Source organism: Adiantum capillus-veneris, chromosome 24, assembly GCF_014529385.1.
Source record: "Adiantum capillus-veneris isolate H3 chromosome 24, ASM1452938v2, whole genome shotgun sequence".
NCBI lineage: Eukaryota > Viridiplantae > Streptophyta > Polypodiopsida > Polypodiales > Pteridaceae > Adiantum > Adiantum capillus-veneris.
The window spans coordinates 95,101,963-95,122,997 of NC_140954.1; the positions used below are offsets into that span (position 1 = coordinate 95,101,963).

The window sequence follows — 21,035 nt, forward strand, 5'->3', positions numbered from 1 at the left end:
GAAATTTGCATGGGGTAATATGTGCAAGAGGAAATGGTTCCAAAAAATCATTATTGATTATGGTTATACCAAAGAAGAACCATCATAATGATGCATTGCGGATGAGTGTGTCCATACAAAGGTTCATCGCCTTGTTTCGAGATTTTAATGATAGAGATGTTATCATGATGTAACACGAGTTTAATCCCCATTCTCATTGTTTCCTACTAAAATTTGGAACAAAATGGCAAGTAACATATCCCTCAAAATATGGAACAGAACTTCTAGAGATAAAGAGTGAAGCTATTTTATCATCTCCTTAGATTGCTACCACCCTTCTTGGTTATCACAACAGAGGTCTTGATGGTTGAGCAACTGATGGTGACAATAACAAATATCTTTTCCAGAGCTTTGTATATCTATCTGGTGCTTTATGGGAGCCAATTATTGGCCTTGCGCCTACAATAGTATGTGGTGTCAAATTCAACAATGGATGGAAATAGATTCAAGGATTTTGGAAGGTGAGGGCTACAAACTAGCTTACACTCAGATTCCATGTGACCAAACTTTCTGCAATACCAATACAAGGGTGCTGAACTTCCTCATTTGAGCTAGAAGGGACAGCTCCCTATCAGAAAAAAGCTCCTTTACTTGAGGCTCTAGCTCCCAGGAAAACATATGTGAAACAACGGAAAAAAACGTATGCCACCAGTGAAAGGATAACATGATACCTTTCTATGGAAGAGGGCTGCTCTATTTCAAGAATTACTTCCGCAACTCAAGTTGCTTTCAACAATAAAGATGGCCGGAAAATCTATCTGCCTTGTAAGCCAATTGCAATATCCCATGTATGGAAAGGAAACTCACATGCCAGGGTGGTTCAAAGCTGTTCCACTAAATTTGGGTGAGATATGTAGGGCATTAACTATGTCAATAAATGACACTATACAGACCTTATTCCATTAAGGCACCAACTTCCGTAACCACCCCGACTCCCCTCACGTTTTGACTAGTATGGTCAGTGCAGCAGGACCGTTATTTCAGGAGCTGTGCTCAGTATCACTTGTAAGGTCGCCTCTAAATAAACGCTGTCCATTGACAAGGTCTAATAAGAATTGCAAGCTTTCTTCCACACAAGACAACATCACAACCAAGACATTCCAAAAGCAGCTATTGCGCCGCTTTCAATGACCTCTTATAGTCACTGAAAGTTCCATGGAAAGCCGTCGCTTTGCCTTCTGATATTACCCATAGCTCATCAACGCTCCCTGATATTAAATGTTCATCATGGCTCACCTGTATACCAAGGATTGAGGAAAGGTTTGATACGAGTGAAGCCAAATCCCAATCATTGATACTTGACACAAAAAGAAAATGAGCTTAAATAATGCAAGCATACCATCAAAACTCCACCCTGAAACAGCACAAGCCCCTGGATGAGTGCTTCAACAGCATCCAGGTCCTACATACAGATACCGAAGAATTACACCACAACTAAAATGTCATTAACAGAGTCGATGAAAGAGATGAAAAGCAGCCCTTACCAAATGGTTGGAAGGCTCATCAAGAAGAAGAATATGAGGCTTGTTGAAGGTAATCTTTGCAAATGCTACACGACTCTTCTGCCCACCTGAAAACACACAACAATATATCAATTTTTCTTATAAGTTTTCCTTTGAATAGCCAAAAATACAAATAAAAAAAGGTAAAGCATTATATGATGCTTAACTTGAAGTTGTCCAATAATCTTAAGAATATTTAAAAATTACCAGGCCCACGGTATCTATGGCATATCACTCGGATGTTCAAACTTTGACAATAAACTTCTTTTTCTAGATGCACAAAACACAAAAAAGCTCCACAGCAGCTGCTCCCTGTCAAACTGCGCCCGCCCCTCGTCCCCCCCCCCCCCCCCCCCCCCCCCAAAAAACGCACCCCGCAAGAAAAAAAACGTTACTCTCTTCCGAGATCTTCAGATTAATGGCAGAGGAGGAACCCCATCCACTTTGATACAGTTTACACACCAGTTTACAAACACTTATTGTTGGGTAAATAGCCATTGTGTCTGGCTGACTCTGTCCAGCCGCCCTCTTCTAACTAACTTCATTACTCCGCATTCTGATGGCACTATGTAACTCATGCACCTGTGTATTATTCTGAATGTTTAGCATACTTGTTGTCATGTAAAGAGTTACCTATTCCTATGATTTCTTTCTTAGCTTGCTGAAACAGTGGCTTCTAATTTGCAAACCTTGTTGAGAAACTACTTTATCAAGAGGTTACTGCTCTACCTTAATTGTATCACAAAAGCTAGAAACAAGAGAATTCCAAGTACGATTACAATCTTGGTGTGGAAACGTAAAGGGGCCAATTACGAGCCGGTCCCTGTAGAAGGACCCGCCTACCCCCAATAAATAAGAAAGAGCTGCTCCAAACGTGGGACAAGCAAGGGCGTGCGATGGGATGGTTAGCGTGATTGAAATGAAATCCCTGCCGTCAGATCCCGGGCTCAAGCCTGGTTGGCGCAACGGCTCTATTCTCCCCCCTGACCTGGATCGTGGCACACTCCACTTTTTGTTACACGTCGGATAAGTTTTGCTGTCACGCGTCGCCTATGTAACGCCAATCGCGCTGCCCCTTTTGCTGCTACTTGGGTGGAGGCTCAGGTTTCATTTGTGCCTTTGCTGCTTCAAATCTGTGCACTATGGGCCAAGCAATCTATTGTTCAGCTTAGATGGCCTTCTACTGGCCCCTTTTACCCTATGTCCACTTGAATATTTATTGTCTTTATTACTCCCAAACGAGTCGCCATCTCTGGTGAAGTATAGTTGGCCTTGGCTCCGCTGTCGAAGAAGATTAGGGCTTCCTGCTCTCGTATTTTGCCCCACGCTCTCAGAGTTCAATACTCTGAGAGCGTCGAAGAAGATTAGGGCTTCCTGCTCTCGTATTTTGCCCCACGCTCTCAGAGTTCAATACTCTCATTCTCATGATCTACAGGCATCCCCATGAAATATAATACAAGGTTTTGCTGCAGAGATCCACCCATTACTGTGTACCCTCCCAACGATTTGGTAGCATCCTCGGCTTCGGTGACCTTTCCCGACCTACCATCGGCACACACCTACAAATCGCTAACACTCACAATAAGTGATTTTTGGAAGTGTAAGCATACTTTTTTCCTCTAGGTCTCTCGAGAGACGAATTTCGTGAGCACACTGCTCAAAGGCGGAGAATCAGCATCGACATCACAAGTGGGGTTTGTTGGAGTTTTGACTGAGGATTTCATTCCGGTTGAGGCGTACTTTTCTGCACCGACATCGCATGTGGAGTTTTACACTCGAGGGGATACCGTTTGCACATCCCCTGCACACAGTTTGTCAACTTCGACAGACACACTGATTACTGGTTGTTCGATACAGGTTTTGCATGAGTATTTGGTTCCAGTGGAAAGTTTATGCATTGACAGATGCGTTTTTTTGAGCGCCATTAAGCTCGACCACTTAGTGCTCTCAGAGTTAAGAGGAAACAACCTTATCCAGCGTAGAGAAATTGGCAACGCTTAATAATAGCAGCATCAACTTTAAAGATTACTGTAGCGCCAGAACTGACTTGCAAAAGAAACGCAAGTGTCTGCACAAAAGACGGAAGCCCTCAAAATTGTGTGGGGATGAATATGCATGGTCTATGAGTCATGAGGGCCGATTTTCAAGATCAGACCAGCCACCCTTTTGAGTCCAGGCTGATGCATCATAGGATCTGTAAGCTCATGGGCTGAGCCCTTGTTGAGTGCTTGCTGATTGGATTTTTAGACTGCACGTTTGTGGACACATATGGCTTCATGCGGGAGCATTGTGCTTGACAGTATGCAAGGAAGCATGGGGAGCAAGTATTGCTGAGCTATATTGGCTAATCCATGTATCGCTGGATATTGACACATTTGGCAAACCTCCTACGGCCTAAGAGGAGAACCATGCCAGTTGTAGAGCTGCCCTCCTGTTGATGCATGACAATTATGGCAAGCCTTTGTTGATCTTTGTGGGCTGGCTTGGTGTACATGGCTGATGTGAGGCCTTCTCAGTGCATGTGGACCAAGGTTGCATTCCAAACACGTATTTATTAGTCTTCCCATAACGTATGATGAATACAGTACTGGTATTCAGTACTTTACTCAGTACTTTACATACTGCTTGTTACTTATACGCACATATACACACACACACACACGCGCGCGCGCGCACGCACGCATGTATCTACGATTGTGTACATGTGATGTATACATGCATGTACGTATGTGTGTATGCATGCATGCATGTATGTATGTATGTATGTGTATATATAAGCATGTATACATGTATCCAAGCATGCATACACATGTATACATGAATGTACGTATGTGTGTATGCATGCATGCATGTATGTATGTATGTATATATATAAGCATGTATACATGTATCCAAGCATGTTCTCTACAGTGGGTGCTCCTCAGTCCAATGTGCGTGAGATCTCACTCCAACAGAATGAAAACACTGAAGACAATGAATAACAGAGCAACAACACCACGACTCAACAGTGGAACCTGAACAGCATGAACATCGACTAACTCAACGAAACCAGGACAGATTCTAGCATGGCAGTACACTCAGCTCCAGCCCAGAACTCACGGGTACAATGGGGGTGTCGAGGCTCAACTGTGCAGGTCCTACCCACCCCCTCATCCCTCTCTAGCCCCCTGCCCCTACCTAACCACCCCTAGACCCCTACCCACCCATAGACCCTTTCTACCCCCTAGTCCATACCCACCCCCTCGCCCCTTTCTACCCCTCCCTCCCCCTCTCACCCCTAACCACCCTCTAATCAATCCCTCGCCCTTACCACCTCCTCTCATCCCTATCCCGCAATGTTCACAGAGAACCGCCTTTAGTGTATTTTCTAAGGAAAAAATTTGAAAATTCCAAGCCAGTTGGCGGGTAGCCTCGAAGAAAACTGGCTAAATTTGGTGGGCCTCCTTCGGTTTCTGCTCTCTGTCAGCCTATCTCACTGTGGCAGGTTGCCGACTTCTTCCTCATATTCTGCAAATACAACATTTCATTATTTCTTCTCCACAGAGCTCCAATCGGGTTGATTGCATTTATCTGCTAGTTTCAGTGTTTTCTCTAGTTTCAATATTCTCTCTCGCCGGGACGGTGAGAGGTCTTGTGGAAGGCAACATGTAGCAGGGCTACAGTGTCGCACGGGACAAGCAGTTAGTTGCAGTTGGGCTGGAGTTCACATTGGACGGACTCTCGCCTGGTCAGTGACACGTGGCAAGTGATACGGATGGTAGTCTAGTGGACATCGTGGCCAAATCACCACCACCTCAGTTTGGAGATAGGCTTAGCTGGATTGGGATATCTGCTAGCGGTTGGTGGCTCTTTAGGAAATTCATGTGTGGTTGGTTCCAGCCCTCCTCATCTCTACCCTCACCCCCTTGCCCCTACTCACTACCCCCTCGCCCCTCGTCCCTCACTACCCCTCTCTTGCCCCTACCCACCCACCCACACCTCCCCCCCCCCCAACACCCAAACCCCTCGTCCCTACCTACACCATGCAAAGTAGATGATGATTGTGTCTCCGACCACTAGGTAGGGGCGAGGGATGGTGACGGGGTGGGTAGGGGCAAGGAAAGGGTGTGTAGGGACGAGGGGTGAGGCGGGTGCGTAAGGGCGAGAGATGGGGGGGTGGACAAGGGCGAGAGAGGGGTAGTGAGGGACGAGGGGTGAGGGTTGAGAGGGGGTGGGGGAAGGGACTTCACAGGATGCACATAGTGCAGTGGTGGAGAAAGCTGACCTTTTCCAGCTTTTGAAGGAAACACACCATTTGTGATATGCTTATCCCAGACAAGAGGCCGAGATAGCCGTACACTCATTGGTCTTCCCAGAGGTCTGACGAACCAGACTCTTTCAAAACCATGAGTGCTTGACTTTGCTCTAACTTTGAATGAGTCTAATCCTATCTTCTGTGACACAGACCATGAAAAATAAGACTTTTTGCTCTGCATCTTGTCTAGCAATGCGGGGCGGGCATCAGCAACACCAAAGTTTGCTCCCTTTATTGGGTCTCTAGATGGCACCGCTGAATATTGCACTGTAGGTGAAGAAGTTCCCGCATCTAGGAGTAGAGAAACATCATGAGCTGGGTCCTCTACCTTGAAATCAACATCTTTTTGCGGTAACCCTCCTTGAAGAAGCTTGGTGAAGGGTAGTACACCAGACACAAAGGAAAACTTTGGCTTGATCAAAGAGTTCGACACAAATGGGACTGAGGTTGAGTTGTGTGAACTCCAGTAGATCCTCCACAATTGTTGCTGGCTCAGGTGGCTCATTGGGCTCAAAAACTGTATCCTCAAGCAAAGATTGAATAGAAACGCCATAGCAAGGCATAGACTTGGTAACTTCCAACCACTCCAACAGGTTTTCTTATGATCCATCAAGTGGAGTAGGATGTTCTAACTCAGGGTTGGTTTCTATTGTCAAAGAACTATGCTACACTACAGGATCCATGCCTCCTCCTAGGCGAATGGGTTGCATTGGGGAGCCAGGAGTATGTATCCACATTGCATCATTTCCCCAATCATGCAGTGCTTTAGTGTGTCGTAGCCATGGTCTACCGATGAGCAAAGGAAATCCTCCCTCAACCAGGGGAAGACGAACCACAACAAAATCCAAGCTAAAGGTGAAGTCCTGTACCTGCAGAGGCACCTTGTCCACTATGCCCAATGGGTGGACTATCCGCTAGTGGGTCAACGTCACTGTGAAGCGAGCACGTCGTGTAGGCTGCAGACGTAAAGCCAACATAGTGTCCATCAGGTTGATGCCAGATCCACCATCCATTATCACTCCTGAGAATTGCCGCCCCAAGATGGACAAAGTGAGACGAGGGCTTCTATAATCAGTGAGGGGAGCAGCGGGATGTGCTACCATATAGGACTCTAATGGTTGCATTGGGAGGTGTCTGCCACTAGGACTTGCTGCGAGGTAAAGCGATTGAATAACTGCAAGAGCATCACTCCGAAAACTCGCATCTAGCCGCAGCATGTCATAGATCGATACTTGTTGGAAGGTGTTCATCAAGATTGCTCTGTTGTAAGATTTTCATTTGTTAATAGTGGTTTCTCTCGTACCTTGAGCTACTGTAGGGCGACTACTGCTTCCAAGAAAGCTTCATCAATATCGGAGACCAGAAATTTGGATCCTTGCTTGGCACTAGGGGATGGCTTGTCAACAGCTGAAAGCGGGGTATCTACTGGTGGGAGAATTTGTGGGGGAGTTCAATTTGCTAGAATGCTAAGACCGAGAGCGGGCCTATGGGCTAGAGTGAGGACACCCGCTGGCTCCTCTACCAATTGCAACTTGTCTTGACGGGCAACCACATGGGCAGAAGGTGATGGTTGAGGGATGGTGCTAACTACTATCAGAATGATCTTAGGAAAGGTAAACTCATTTTGGCTTTGACTTGGGCTGGAAGACGTGGATGCACGAAGTTTGGGACAATCCTTACTGCAGTGGTCCTTCGCTTCAAGGCAATGGCGGCAAGGAGGGGACCCTTCTGGCAGGGGGCATTTTCTTTGGTAATGTCCATATTCCCCGCATTTGTAGCACACAATGGGCCAATTCGATGGGCGAGTCAATTGGCGAGGTGGTCCTTAATCCTGGTGCATGGAGGTGGAGGTGGAGGCGTAGAAGCTTTGAGGGGCTGAGGGAGCATCCGCATGATAAAGCTCTGAGAGGGAAAAGTGCTCCGCATACCTTGAGTAGGAGGGGTTGTCAGCAAAGGTGGCATGAGGTTTGGATGGCCATAGGGGGAAACCATGTTGGATGCAGGTGCTAACCCTTGTTGAAGAGTAGGATTGTTGTATTTGTCTCAATCCCTTGAGGTAGTAGCAATTCTTGTCCTCATGTCCATACTTTTCACAGAAGTGGCAATAAGCCCAAAGGGGGCATTCTTGTCGAGGGTACCCTAGAGAGCGGCAAGAGCTACAACAAACCATAGCCTTAGTCTCTTGCTCATACCAGAGCTCTCTAGCTCGCGCTTGATCTAGTCCAAAGCCTCATGATGTGGAGGCTTCTCCTGTCGAAGAGAGAAGGATCTTTCCTCTTGAAAAGCTCGTTGTAACTTCAAGGCTTGGAGTTCCCTGCGTAAAGAAGTTACCTGAGGAGAGTACGTGAACAACTTCCTAGCTCCTTCTATCCGACTAGCAACTGCGACAAACTCCTCAAGAGTGGCGTCAGGTCAGAGACTCTCTCAGAGTTTTTGCTGAGATGTTTTGGGAAGAGCTTTCTCCACCCGCTTCTTAACCATGAATTCACCTGGTTGTTGAGGAAGCTTAGCGACCAAAAACTTCGTTCTGGTCATGAGTTCTGCGAAAGTCTCATTGGGCTAGAGCATCAGGTTGGCCAACTCATCCAGAACCTTCTCTTGGAAGTCCCCTGGTCTGAAAGCTTCACAGAACTGCTTTCGTAGTGTGGCCCAAGTCGTAAAGTGGTTTTCTGCAAATTGATTATTACCATTTATTTGCTAAAGCAAGGTGGATGGGAAGAGTAAGTAGGCATCTTCTCTATTCAGGCCACGACCCCTATAGAGGGATACAAATCTCTGAGCATGATCCTCGGCATCCTCTGTGGAGAGACCTTTGAAAGTTGGAAACTTGATGTTCACCTTAGCCAGAACGCTTGTCAGTTCTTCCATGGCTATTTGCTCGTGAGCCTGCTGCTCAAGAGGTTGTTGTAACACAATGGTTGAGAACTGTACTAGGGAAGGTGACCTTGGAGGTGAAGAACTAGTTGAGGGAATAGAGGGAGCTACGTAAGAGGGTAGGGGTAACGGGACTGGTGGGCTTCTACTTGGCATGAAAGGTTCACGCTTTCTGTAGTAGTACTTCAGAGGGCTCAATAGTGGGCTTTGTCGATCTTTAGACTGCCTAGTGGGTCTAGACTATCCAGTAAGTTCGAGGATCTTAACACCCAGAGCTTGTTGGGTGGGTGATGCTACTGCATGACACATACAAGACCAGACCCCACTAGACCCTAGACCACTCTTGCTAAATAGGGGCGAGAGAGACTAGACCAGCTAGACCAAGTTGGACGAGGCAAAGTAGGTCTAGGGCGAAGAAGCTGGTCTAGGGCGAGGCAAAGCTGGTCTAGGGCGAATTTGGACTAGACCAAGCCGGACGAGGCGAAGCTGAAGCTGGACAAGACCAGTGTTTGCATTTATTTAAAAGCAAGTCATAGGATACTTCTAGAGCACTGCTTGACTCAGCTTTTATGCCCTATATAGGAGACCCCTTGCGTCATCCTTTAATAATCGGTCAATAGAAGCACTACGCTATGCGATACCCCTCTAGCATTTTGCTAGCAACACCATCACTGGCATCTTTGACACCCATCAGCCTTGGCGTTTCCAGATTTCAATTCAGCCCTGGCGTTTTTGCCTTCAACCATCACCCAAGCAGATCCACCCTAGCGACAACCTCTGCAACTTCAAGCATCAGTTTTCAGCAGTGTTTTCAGAATTCAGCCTACGTGTTCCAAATCAGCCAGCATTTTCAGAATTCAGCCCTTTGCCCATCGTCATCGTCAGAAACCCTCAACATGGGCCATAGCAAATCAGTCCATAGCCTCATAGTAGTCACACATCCAAGATAGATTTACTAGTGTTTTGCATTTTCAGCCCTTAAACTCTCAGATCCAAGCAACAATAGCAAGATCCCATCAGCATCTCAGCACCTAGGACCATTGTATCAGCATTTGTGCAATCTAAAGCAAATACCTCTCTAGAGATAGAGAGGGGGGCCCATGGAGGGGGGTTTGGGACCCCGTCTGGTGTTAGTGTTCTTTCTCTCTCTATCACTCCCAGAACCTTCACTCACAATATCTCTCTCTTCTCTCTCTAGTCTATTTATTGCACATTTCTCTCATGAAATAAAAAAAACCTTGAGTACGCATTGAGATGAAATCACTTCTGCTGCACATTACACTTTCAGAGTATTTGCCAAATTCAATTTTTCATATTTTAAACTGTGAAAGCATTGTAAGTATGGTAAGCATGCTAGATCAGCCTTTTCTAATTTGTCAACCAAAAAATTTCTTGAGAAGTTAGATCTTAGTGCGTTCGGATGTGTGTGGGCCTATGCCCACCAAATCAATAGTTGATGCTAATATTTTCTCACTTTCATAGATGTTGCAATTCGCAAGGTTTGGGAAATCCACGAAATAGAATGATGATGCACTTCGTATCACTCAGAAATGGATTTCATTAGTACAAAATTAGTCTCATACAAAGCTTGAGTGCTTATAGACTCATAATGATAAGAGTATGTCTCCAATGATTAAACGGTTCTATGATACACATGGCATTAGGAGAGAGCTTACTGCTCCTCATACACCTACCCAAAATGGATTTGTTGAGACAACAAATCGCATGATTCAAGACAGAATTCATAGCATTTAATCTCATGCTAAGTTGTCAGAGGCTTTTGGACTTGAGCTCTTAAGACTACAGTCCATTTGATAAATCGATCACCACATAAGACACCTGTGGCATTCCATCACAAAAGCCATCATATGATCGTTTAAAATTCTTTGGTTGTGAGGTATTTGTTCTTATTACTTGTACCCAAGGAGCTTAGAAAGAAGCCAAAGTCTACAAAGTGCATTTTCATTGCCTATGGAGAAAGTGTTGAAAGTGGAATCCACTATCTTATAAGGCTATCCATAGCATTGATGTGATAATCAATTAGAAGAAAATGCACAAAAACCCTCCCAAAGAGATTGAGGTGAAGAAGATTACATTTCAGGATGTTATGTTACCAGTTCATGAGCAAAGAGGAGGGTGTCCATACATCGCCTAAGGGGTTGTACAGAGCCTAGATTGCATTATATTGACGGATTGTGGTGAGCCCTCTTGCTATGATGAAGCTATCTTACCATATGACATGCTTAAGTGGGAAGGTGCCATGAAATAAGAGATGGATTCTTTGCAAAAGAATCAAACTTGGGACTTAGTATCTTTGCTAAAAGGGGAAAATGCTTTGTCGTGTAAATGGGTTTACAAGGAGTATCAAGAGACTAGAGCCGAGGATTAAAGAGAAAGGTAGCGATAGGGGACACCATACATCGATAGGCTCAAATTATCTTTCGACGTTGCGAAAGCATAGAGCGTATTTAGCCCCAATTAAGGAGAAGCTTTACGCTATTTCTGAGGCAGGATTCTGAAGAGGTCTTTTAGATGCAACGAGCTCCTACACCCATTACTTACACGGACACATGGGACAACGCCTGACTAGTTGTCACAAGTTTTGGACGTGGCATGCCCAACTTAAAAGATTGGCCGAGAGGACCAAAAGGGTTAGAGTTTTTAACCTAGACCAACTTGAAGAGCTTGGTCGAGGGGCCTAAAGCCCTAAAAGTTAGCAACAACGAATTTGCTGCTCATGTGGTTACTGTACAACAAAACCCAAATTTTGCACTAATTGCTAACGTGACACTTTTTTACGGAATTTTCGCATTTTGTGTTGGCTGAGTGCCGATAGTTTTGCGCCATACTTTTGGAGTCAAAGCTTTTGGATGCAAGTGCTTTTGGATCAAAAGTTTTGGGGCTCTCCTTTTGGCCATCCCTCGTACTCTTCATAAAGACCCTTGGAGCAAGCCACTCTCTCAGAGCATCTGGCATAGTAACGTGGAACAACGAGTTGGGGTCGGGAACGGAAACAGGGACGGGGACGGGAAGGCAAAAGTTAGGGAACGGGGATGGGGGTCGAAATGGCAAAGAAAAAAGAGTTTTTTTGGCATTTTTTGACCTACACACATGCCACACACATAGAGCATCACTTTGACCACAAATTTACACTAAATAGACCAAACAACATAAGTCATATAGACGCAAATGTGCTGATAAAACATTGAAAAATGAGGACCAAAGGGTGGCTTTTATAGCCATTGGGATGCTTCAAAGTTCAAACACACGAGGGTTGGAGAGGAACTAGCCAACGATTAGTTTTTCAAATTTTAAAAAAAGTTGATTGCCGCCCCCTGCCATACCAGGGACGTTTTGGCTGCGTTCCCACTTGGCAAGCCGTTTGCCGTGCGTCCCCACCTATCCCCACCCGTCCCCATCCCGGAACTAGGAGTCCCCCGTCTCTAGGCTCCCTCCCCTGTTACTATGGCATATGGACGCAGAGTCTCGGAGAGTTGAACCCTCGAGAGTTGTACCTTAGTGATCTGCAATCAATAAAGAAATACGGGAAGGGGCACCAATCCTTGAGGCCAATGCATCTCGAAATAGAACTTCGCTGTCCCCTCTCTCTCTCTCTCTCTCTCTCTCTCTCTCTCTCTCCCCCCCCCCCCCCCTCTCAAGAGTTGTTGAATGGTCTATCTCCAAGAAGAAGTACAAAAGAGGAATGACAATGCCTAGGCTATGTAAACATCAAGATGGTATGTACGATGAAAAGAACCACTGTATGGGTGCATAATGCCATGCGATGTGACCTAGATCCGGACGGAAAAAGACAGACGACTGTGCCCATGCGTGGAGAGAGAGGTAGCGATGCTGCCATGCTGCCCTAGAGGAGCCGACTGAAGAATCCCACTGATTGCGAAGAGTATACAGCAGCTCTGTCTAGATGGATGTCAAAATGGTGGGCGTACGGGAGGATTGTGGGCCAGAATGTGGGCGCATCGAGCCTTCCACATGCTCCAAAGCGTGATGCTGCATATCATGGTGAATATTGTGTGTTGCCGGTATAAATCCGGTTCGTGACTTACATCTAGGATCATATATAGAGTGTTCTATCTATAACCCAAGGGAGTAAGCAAGAAGACCGGATCTATGGGCAAGCCCTGGAAAAAGGTGTGTTACCTTGGAAATTGCAAAAGCCATGCAATTGCCCCCCACGTCACGATTCATCGTGGATGCCCACTCGAATCAACTGTGGCTGCGCAAAAGGACAAATCCAGAAACATTCCATAAAGTACATCTCAGGCTCTGAAGTACATCTCTGACAAGTTGGTTCTTGACCAGTGACTACCGACCAGGTAACAACACACAATCCTACATGTGCAATCATCCACATGAAAAAACATATCCTGCAGCTGATCTAAAGGATCCAAATGCATGATTCAAATTGTCTCTTGAAGACAAGGAAGATGCATTGATTCTGCCAAACCTCCCACTCACGTGGACACTGAGGAGGGCGACGAGTCTGCAAAGAAGTCTCCTCCCAAGGGAAACAGAGTACCCAAAAAAAGATAAAGGGGCTCCATCATGGCTCAACGAAGGCCACTTCCACTCACTAGGATCCCACTCCAACTGATCAATTGGCTTTCCTTGCCAAATCCACAGTCTCCAGAGTGGTGCCTCCTCAATAGTGAAAAAAAGGGTCAACACAGGACCTCCTCTAGAAAAAGCCTAACACTCTAATAGGTTGCCAATGGACAGTCAACTGTTGATCAGGAGAAACCTCACCCTAAAACTCCAGTCTGATGTGACGTCAGTCTCTACAATGCTAAAGACGAGATTTTCCTCTTGAACAACATCAGGTCTCCCGAGTGAGGATCGAAGAACACCCCGTGATGAGAAGGTAAAAGTGTTTTCCCCCCAATGAGGGCGCGCCAATCGGGTGGAATAGCCTCATCAATCTCTCTCACACGGGCTCTGTGGATCCCCTACATAGCTCCAATCACCTCAGTCCCCTGCTCCACCTGAGGAAGCTTCTGTCTGACCAACGGTGTAAAGAGCCTGCTGGCCAGGATCAACCTAGTCATTGTATGTCCTCTTGCTTAACTCATGGACTTCTCAATCTGTCACATATGCATTCCATACGAGGGGCTGCCTCGCTACATCCTCGACACACAAAGGAGGGTAGCAAATCAAAGCAAGATGCAAATCCTTCCAGATCTACAACAAGCAGCGCATAAATGATGACAAATGAGACGTATTGTAAGGTGCAGCGGACGTGAATGTTGAACTTTGCTCAAGATGAGTGCTCCGAACTGTGCTCAACGTTTCCTTTTACTTACGGAAGGAAGAGCCTTCCGTTCCTTTAGTGATAGAGTGAAATGGTGAACACAAACAAAGTGGTGAACACTGTGAATGAAGGTGCTAAGACTGAGAGATAGAGAGAGAAGAATACGACACCAGAATGATGTCAAACCCTCCTCCGAAGGCCCCACTCTCTATGGCGAGAGCGGTCTACTTATAATTGCACAAATCTCTACCATGCAGACGATGTCGACGACGATGAGGACGATGACGAGTCGGGCTGAAATTGGCTGAAATTTGAAAACGCTAATGGCTGAAATCTGCAAATCTTTATCTGCTGAATTCTGACTCTATGTCGATGACGACGGTGCAACGACGACGCGCTGAAAACGCAGATGCTGAAATCTGCATTTTTCCGGGCTGAAATTGTAAACTTCGATGGATCTGACTGTGCGGTGAGAATCTGCTCCCGGAAGGTGAGATCTGCGAGGTTTGGGACTTTTTCTGCGGATTCTAACTGCTGAAAACTGAAAACGCTGAGTCGAGGGCTGATTCCGTCGCGAAGATCTGCAAAAACGCTGAGGTTGATCTCCAAACCAAAAACGCTAGGGGTTGAAATCTGTCTTGCACTGGAAACTTCTAACGCTAGGGCTGATCTGCTATCGCCGGGAGATCTGCTGTGTCTTGTGGTCGCCAAGGCTGCTCTGCAATGCAAAAACGCCAAGGCTGATCTTGGGAATGAAAATGCTAGACTTTACTATTGGGCAAAACGCTAGGTTGGTCTTGGGGGTCGTGCTAAGAAGGTGCCTGTTGAACCGAGCTCCTGCTGCCTCTTCTACGCATAAGTGCTAGCGCTAGGTTTCTTGATATACATGCTTAGTGAATTTGCCCTACCCAGTTCCAAACAAGTCACTTACAAATAATAAGTGAAAAATGTCTAAAATAGGCCTATGCGCTGTAAAAATGCCCTGATGCTTTCTGATGGAAATCTAATGGTCATGTTGTGTGCAACATGAGGATATGCATCTACTCTAAGTGTCTGGACATGCACGGTCTGCAATAGACTCACAAAAGTGCCAGTTCACTTCCTATTCTAGATTGACTTGACTGAACTCAACCCTGGTCATGCTGTAGCTTGTCCACGGACACATAGGGTTGGATGTGTCACATGACATCCCCTCCTTTTCAAAGTGAGGTACTGTATGGTGTCGAGGGAGATCGCCAACAACATCCGGAATCCTCGAAAGGACTCTTCGCCGGCCCACTCTGAGGTGTGTGTCGTGCGATACTTGAACTTCATAAAGGTCTGCAAAGCTTGCTTCTTTGGGCCGCGCCGAAAGTGACACACAATCATATGTGGCTCCTTCAATGCTTCAACTTCGTCTTTAGTCATGCGTCTACCTTCTTCAAGAATCTCCATGGCTGAAAATTCCTAAAACCACTTTCAACACAAAAACATGAACATACCCATTCCATGTAAAGTGACTGGAAAAAATCTCGTCTTCTCTAAAGACTGGCCATGCAATGTAGATGAACAAATAGACGGAGTGCCAACCCGTTCACCACACACGCAAATGAGATCGAATCTTGAATTTCTGATCTAAATCAATCAATTGTGGCCAATCACAATGGACATGCCCATGCTTGATGCTCAATCTTTCTTGTGTTCTTTCTGAGACTGTGTCATGCCAAGGAAGAGACATGTAATGTAAAGTCCTTGAATGCTAACATTTCATCTTTTCATGAATCATCCGCATACATCCATGCTCATTCATGAGTGAATTGTGCTCATCGTTCAATATGTCATGCCTATGAAAAGGGATCACATAAAGACGGTGACTAAAATACAGGAAAGCATCACGAATGAAACACTCAAACAATGCGTCTAACTAATCATTTGAACACACATAATACTTCTTGTGGGGGTTCTTTGGACCTAGGCTTGAGAGCCAAGATCGGTTCTTCGTGATCGATCGAATCTTCGTGTGGGGGTTCTGCGGACCTCGACTCGAAAGCCAAGATCGGTTCTTCGTGATTGATCGAGTCTGCAATAAGATTAGCTTAACACTAGAAAAAGTGGCAACTAAACCATCATCCTTGTGAACAATCACATCATCTTTTTGCAAATCATCATGCTTGTGAATAAGCACATCTTGATCATGCAAATCATCATGCTTGACATTATCATCCAGATCATCATGCAAATCATGTGTGTCATGCTTTGGAGAAGATGAGATTGAAAGAGTCTCCTTCTCCTGATTCTGTTCAAATTGCGCCTGCACAATAGAAAAAAGTCGCCCAACTCTTTCATGTGTTGGTCGCTCTTGTCTTGTCTTGCTTTGTTCTCGCGATCAAATGCTGCTTGTCTTTCTTTGTTCTCGCGATCAAAGTTTGATTCTCTTTTGTCGCGCTCACGCGCTATGGCTGCCATTCTGTCTTGGTCCTTACGCTCTATGGCTGCCATTATTTCGTCGCTTTCTACCTTCCTGTCCATCATCCTCTTGTCGAAAGACTCCATAGGAGTTAGTGCAATCATTTGCGTAGATGGGAAAGGGGGAGGGTCGGAAAAACCTCCTGGTCGGGAAAATTCTTCTACACCACTTCCATGCAAAGAATCCATTCCACTTCGGGTGATGACCATCCACTGAAGTCTTGGGTTCTTAAGTTCACGAGGAACTTTGGTTCTTGTGGTTCTTCGGTTCTTGGATTCTTGGGGGTCTTGAGTTCTTGAGGATCTTGAGATTCTTGAGTGTCTTGAGGTTCTTGAGTTCTTCTTTAGCTGCAATCTGTGTTCGAGAAGGATCTTCTCTTCACCCGGGTTATGCTCTTTTACGTGGGCGCATCCCTTAGCGACCTTGCGCTCACACCAAGGTTTCTTTTTCCCACCTCACGTCAATTGGCCGGCCGCTAAGTGCACAGTCCGCTCTCAATGAGTGAAAAGAAGCACAAGGGGAGGCTGGACAAGCCCTTCTTTCTTGGGTTTCCTGTCACTCTTCAAAAACACGATTAGGAATCGACATACCCAAGAGGACTTGGGTTACGTGCGACCTCAACAAGCAAAAAAAAATTATGTGGTTCTTGTGGTTCTTTTCTTGAGTTATACAGAACACAGCTAAAGCTGTGATACCAATGTAAAGTACAGCGGGAGTTAATGTTGAACTTTGCTCAAGATGAGTGCTCCGAACTGTGCTCAAGGGTTCCTTTTACTTCCGGAAGCGAGAGCCTTCCGTTCCTTTAGTGAGAGAGTGCAATGGACACAAACAAAGTGGTGAACACTGTGAATGAAGGTGCTGAGACTGAGAGATAGAGAGAGAAGAATACGACACCAGAATGTTTTCAAACCCTCCTCCGAAGGCCCCACTCTCTATGGCGAGAGCGGTCTACTTATGATTGCACAAATCTCTACAATGCTTAGACTTGCCAACGATGTCGACGACGATGAGGACGACAACGACGGGCTGAAATCTGAAAACGCTAATGGATGAAACCTGCAAATCTTTATCTGGTGAATTCTGACTCTACGGCGATGACGACGATGCGCTGAAAACGCAGATGCTGAAATCTGCGTTTTCCGGGCTGAAACTGTAAACTTCGATGGATCTGACCGTGCAGCGAGGGTCTACTGCGGGAAGGTGAGATCTGCGAGGTTTGGGACTTCTTCTGCGGGTACCTACTGCTGAAAACTGAAAACGCTGAGTCTAGGGCTGTTCCGTCGCGAAGATCTACAAAAACGTTGAGGTTGATCTGCAAAAAATAAACGCTAGGGACCGAAATCTGTCTTGTGCTGGAAACTGCTAACGCTAGGGCTGATGTGCTGTTGCGGGGGGGTCTGCTATCGCTAGGGATGATCTGTTGTGTCTTGTGGTCGCCGAGGCTGCTCTGCAATGCAAAAACCCCAAGGCTGATCTTGGGAATGAAAACGCTAGGTTCTGCTATTGGGTAAAACGCTAGGTTGGTCTTGGGGCGTCCTGCTGAGAAGGTGTCTGTTGAACCGGAGCTCCTGCTGTCTCTTCTGCCTATAAGTGCTAGCGCTAGGTTTCTTGATATACTTGCTTAGTGAATTTGCCCTACCCAGTTCTCAACAAAAGTCACTCAAAAATAATAAGTGAAAAATGTCAAAAATAGGGAAAACAGGTCTATGCACTGTAAAAATGCTCCTGATGGTTTCTGATGGAAATCTGATGGTCATGTTGTGTGCAACCAGAGGATATGCATCTACTCTAAGTGTCTAGACATGCACGGTCTGCGAACAGACTCACAAAAGTGCCAGATCACTTCCTATTCTAGACTGACTTGACTGAACTGAACCTTGGTCATGCTGTAGCTTGTCCACAGACACATGGGGTTGGATGTGTCACGTGACACGTATCCAAGGGTGCATTTGTAAAGATGAATCTGATGGTTGAGCGCCAAATACCAGTATGTAGAGAGCCAAAACGAGGAGATGTATGTGACAAAGCATGGTGTAAAAGTTGTTTCCAAGGCTCTGCCCCTGGAAACAATTCACAAACTATCAACTTCGCAAGCAATGCCTTGCTTTGCATCTCTAGATCAATAATCCCTAGTCAAAATAATTGTGTCCCAATGGACTCGTGCTCGAGTGTCTGTAGAGCCATCTAGGCGACCCCACAAGAAGTTGCGCACAAGGAGTTTCAAACGGGCCATGATGCCTGAGTGAAGAGTCATGCAGGATATGGTAAACCAAGCCGTCTCAAGCAGAACCTAATTCACCACAAGGGCTCTGCCACCCAGAGATGAATGCAAGGATGAACAATGGCAAAGTTTTTTCCTGATAGACTGCAGCACGGGTGCAAACTGCTGGTCAACTGACACATCAATGCAGACATGGAAATCCAAATATCTACGAGTCTGCCCTCTAGGTAGCCAAGTGAAGTTATCCTACGCACCCCACTGACAATCCGCATCCACTCCTACAAGAAAACCAAAAGACTTGTGCCAGCTGATGAGAGCACCCCTAGCCGAGCAAAAGGTTACAAGAGCATCTCGTAGACTGTCCAAAGTGGGTGTGTCATATCTAACAAAGAGCATAGTATCATCTGCATATTCCTGACCTAGTAAAGCTGGTGAGTCCGCCAAAGGCATACCAAAACCTCTTAATTGTGGTGTTCTGCTGCGCCAGAATAGAGACATGGCCTCAAAAAAAAAACAAAAAGAAGTAGGGTGCCATGGACATCCCTGTCACACTGGATGAGACGAAAGCATTCTTAAAATCAAGACGCATGAATGCTATAGGCTGATTTGTCTCACCAGCTCATTCAATTGCCACATAGAAAGTGAAGATGTTATCCAAAATATAGCGATCCTGCACAAAACCTCTCTGTGAAGCATGGATGAGATCGTGCATAAAGGTTTTTAAGCGCATGCTGATCATGCGAGCAAAGATCTTATACACAGAGGACATGAGAGTGACCGTCTCCACTATCGCAGGGACGGTGTAACTCCGCCTTTCTATATAAGAGATATAAGTCCCAAACACAGAGGCGGGCATCTCTCCTGTGTCAAATATGTGCTATAGACCGGAAAGCATAGCGGGGCTGGAAGCATCCCAGAAATACAAAAAGAACTATCTAGTCAACCCATCCTCTCCAGGACAAGAGGCACCATCGAGGCCAAGCACTATGTCATGCATCTCCTACATAGAGAAGGGGACTAGTAACTTTATGGCACATCACCTCTGTAATGGTTGCACATGAGACCAAACCTCTTCTCTAGCATGCAAAAAATCATCAGTAAGCTTATCAACATTAAACAAATGCTCAAAATAATCTGAAGATGTGTGTGTGTGTGTGTGTGTGTGTGTGTTGGGGGGGGGAGAGAGAGAGAGAGTGCTTTGACTTCTTCGACTTCTACCCTTTGGTCAGTTCTTTCTCTATGATACCTGCACTGGGCGTCACAATTGCCCACGCACCCTTTACGTGGACATATGACCTGACTACGGAGGACCTAGCCAGTATCGAAGCGCCCACTAGACATTACACGGGCCGGTGGACGCATGGTGGGGCTCTCCCCTTCACGCGACACAGCTCGAGAGTGGCTCCAGTCTGCCCTTGAAGGCTTCGAAGTCAACATCTTCAAGCTCATCATACTAATGAAGGGGAAGCTAGAGTTTACCACAAAAGAACCTCTGGCCACTAACCACAACTCTCGACAACAACGAACAAATTCTTGAGTGTCTCGTGAAAATCAACCGCAAAGGCCTCGTTTGATGCCTCAACAACGAGACACCTTACTACAAGAAGGCCGATGCTTTGGATGCTTTCAAACAGGGCATAACCATTCTAGTGTCCTCATCACACTGATAGACCAACGGAGCCGACGCCCGCACTAACGGTCGACAGAACCCCAGCGTCACCTCCAGCTAAGAGAGCTAGACCCGCTATTGGACTAGCTAGTCCTTGATGTCTATGACTTACGCCTTGAGAGTACAAATGAATTGTGCCTAGCATATGGCAAAGTCAATCGCTTCAAAGCCCTCATTTTCTTTGACCCCGGAGCTATAGAGAACTTCATCCATCTAGAATTCTTAAAGCAGAAAGAAGCACTTTGATTATGATGCACAGGGTGGAGAAATTGAAGCTGAACTAGCCACGGGGCAAACTCAGAACATGGTATAGCTCATTGGTCTCTTCCATGACTATCCAAGATTATCATGGAAAAGCTGATTTCCACATTATGAAGTTGGGCAATTGCGACGTTCTCTTGGGCAGGCCCTGGCACGACAAGAATGATGCGACTCTCCAAGTTCGGAACCAAACCATCACCGTGATGCAAAAGGACAAGCCAGTCGTCCTCAAAGTTCGGTTGTCCGAACAAAACCCTGAATCAACTCTCTAGTTGTTTTTTATAGCTAGATACTTTTGAACACTCTTTGAGAAAGTATTTTTTATTGAAAAGAAAAGGAGCAAACAAATTGTCCCTCGGAAAAAAAAAAAAATTAGCTTACTTGAGTTGTTCTGCAGATATACCATAATCGCGGACGATTACTCTCTTTCAAGAAGGGGGTATGTCACAAACTACTGACG

General features: G+C 45.9%; 1 protein-coding gene across 1 annotated transcript in view; it reads right to left on the reverse strand.

Annotated features, from left to right (window-relative positions):
- Positions 1-358: 358 nt before the first annotated feature.
- Positions 359-21,035, reverse strand: part of ABCF3 (general control non-repressible 3) — a 185,128-nt gene continuing 164,451 nt past the window's right edge. Inside the window, exons 16-18 of the mRNA XM_086498004.1 lie at positions 1,524-1,609; positions 1,379-1,441; positions 359-1,275 (exon numbers count right to left, since the gene is read on the reverse strand). Coding sequence (XP_086354130.1) covers positions 1,150-1,275; positions 1,379-1,441; positions 1,524-1,609 — 275 coding nt within the window. The 3' untranslated portion in view covers positions 359-1,149. The remainder of the gene's footprint in view (positions 1,276-1,378; positions 1,442-1,523; positions 1,610-21,035) is intronic.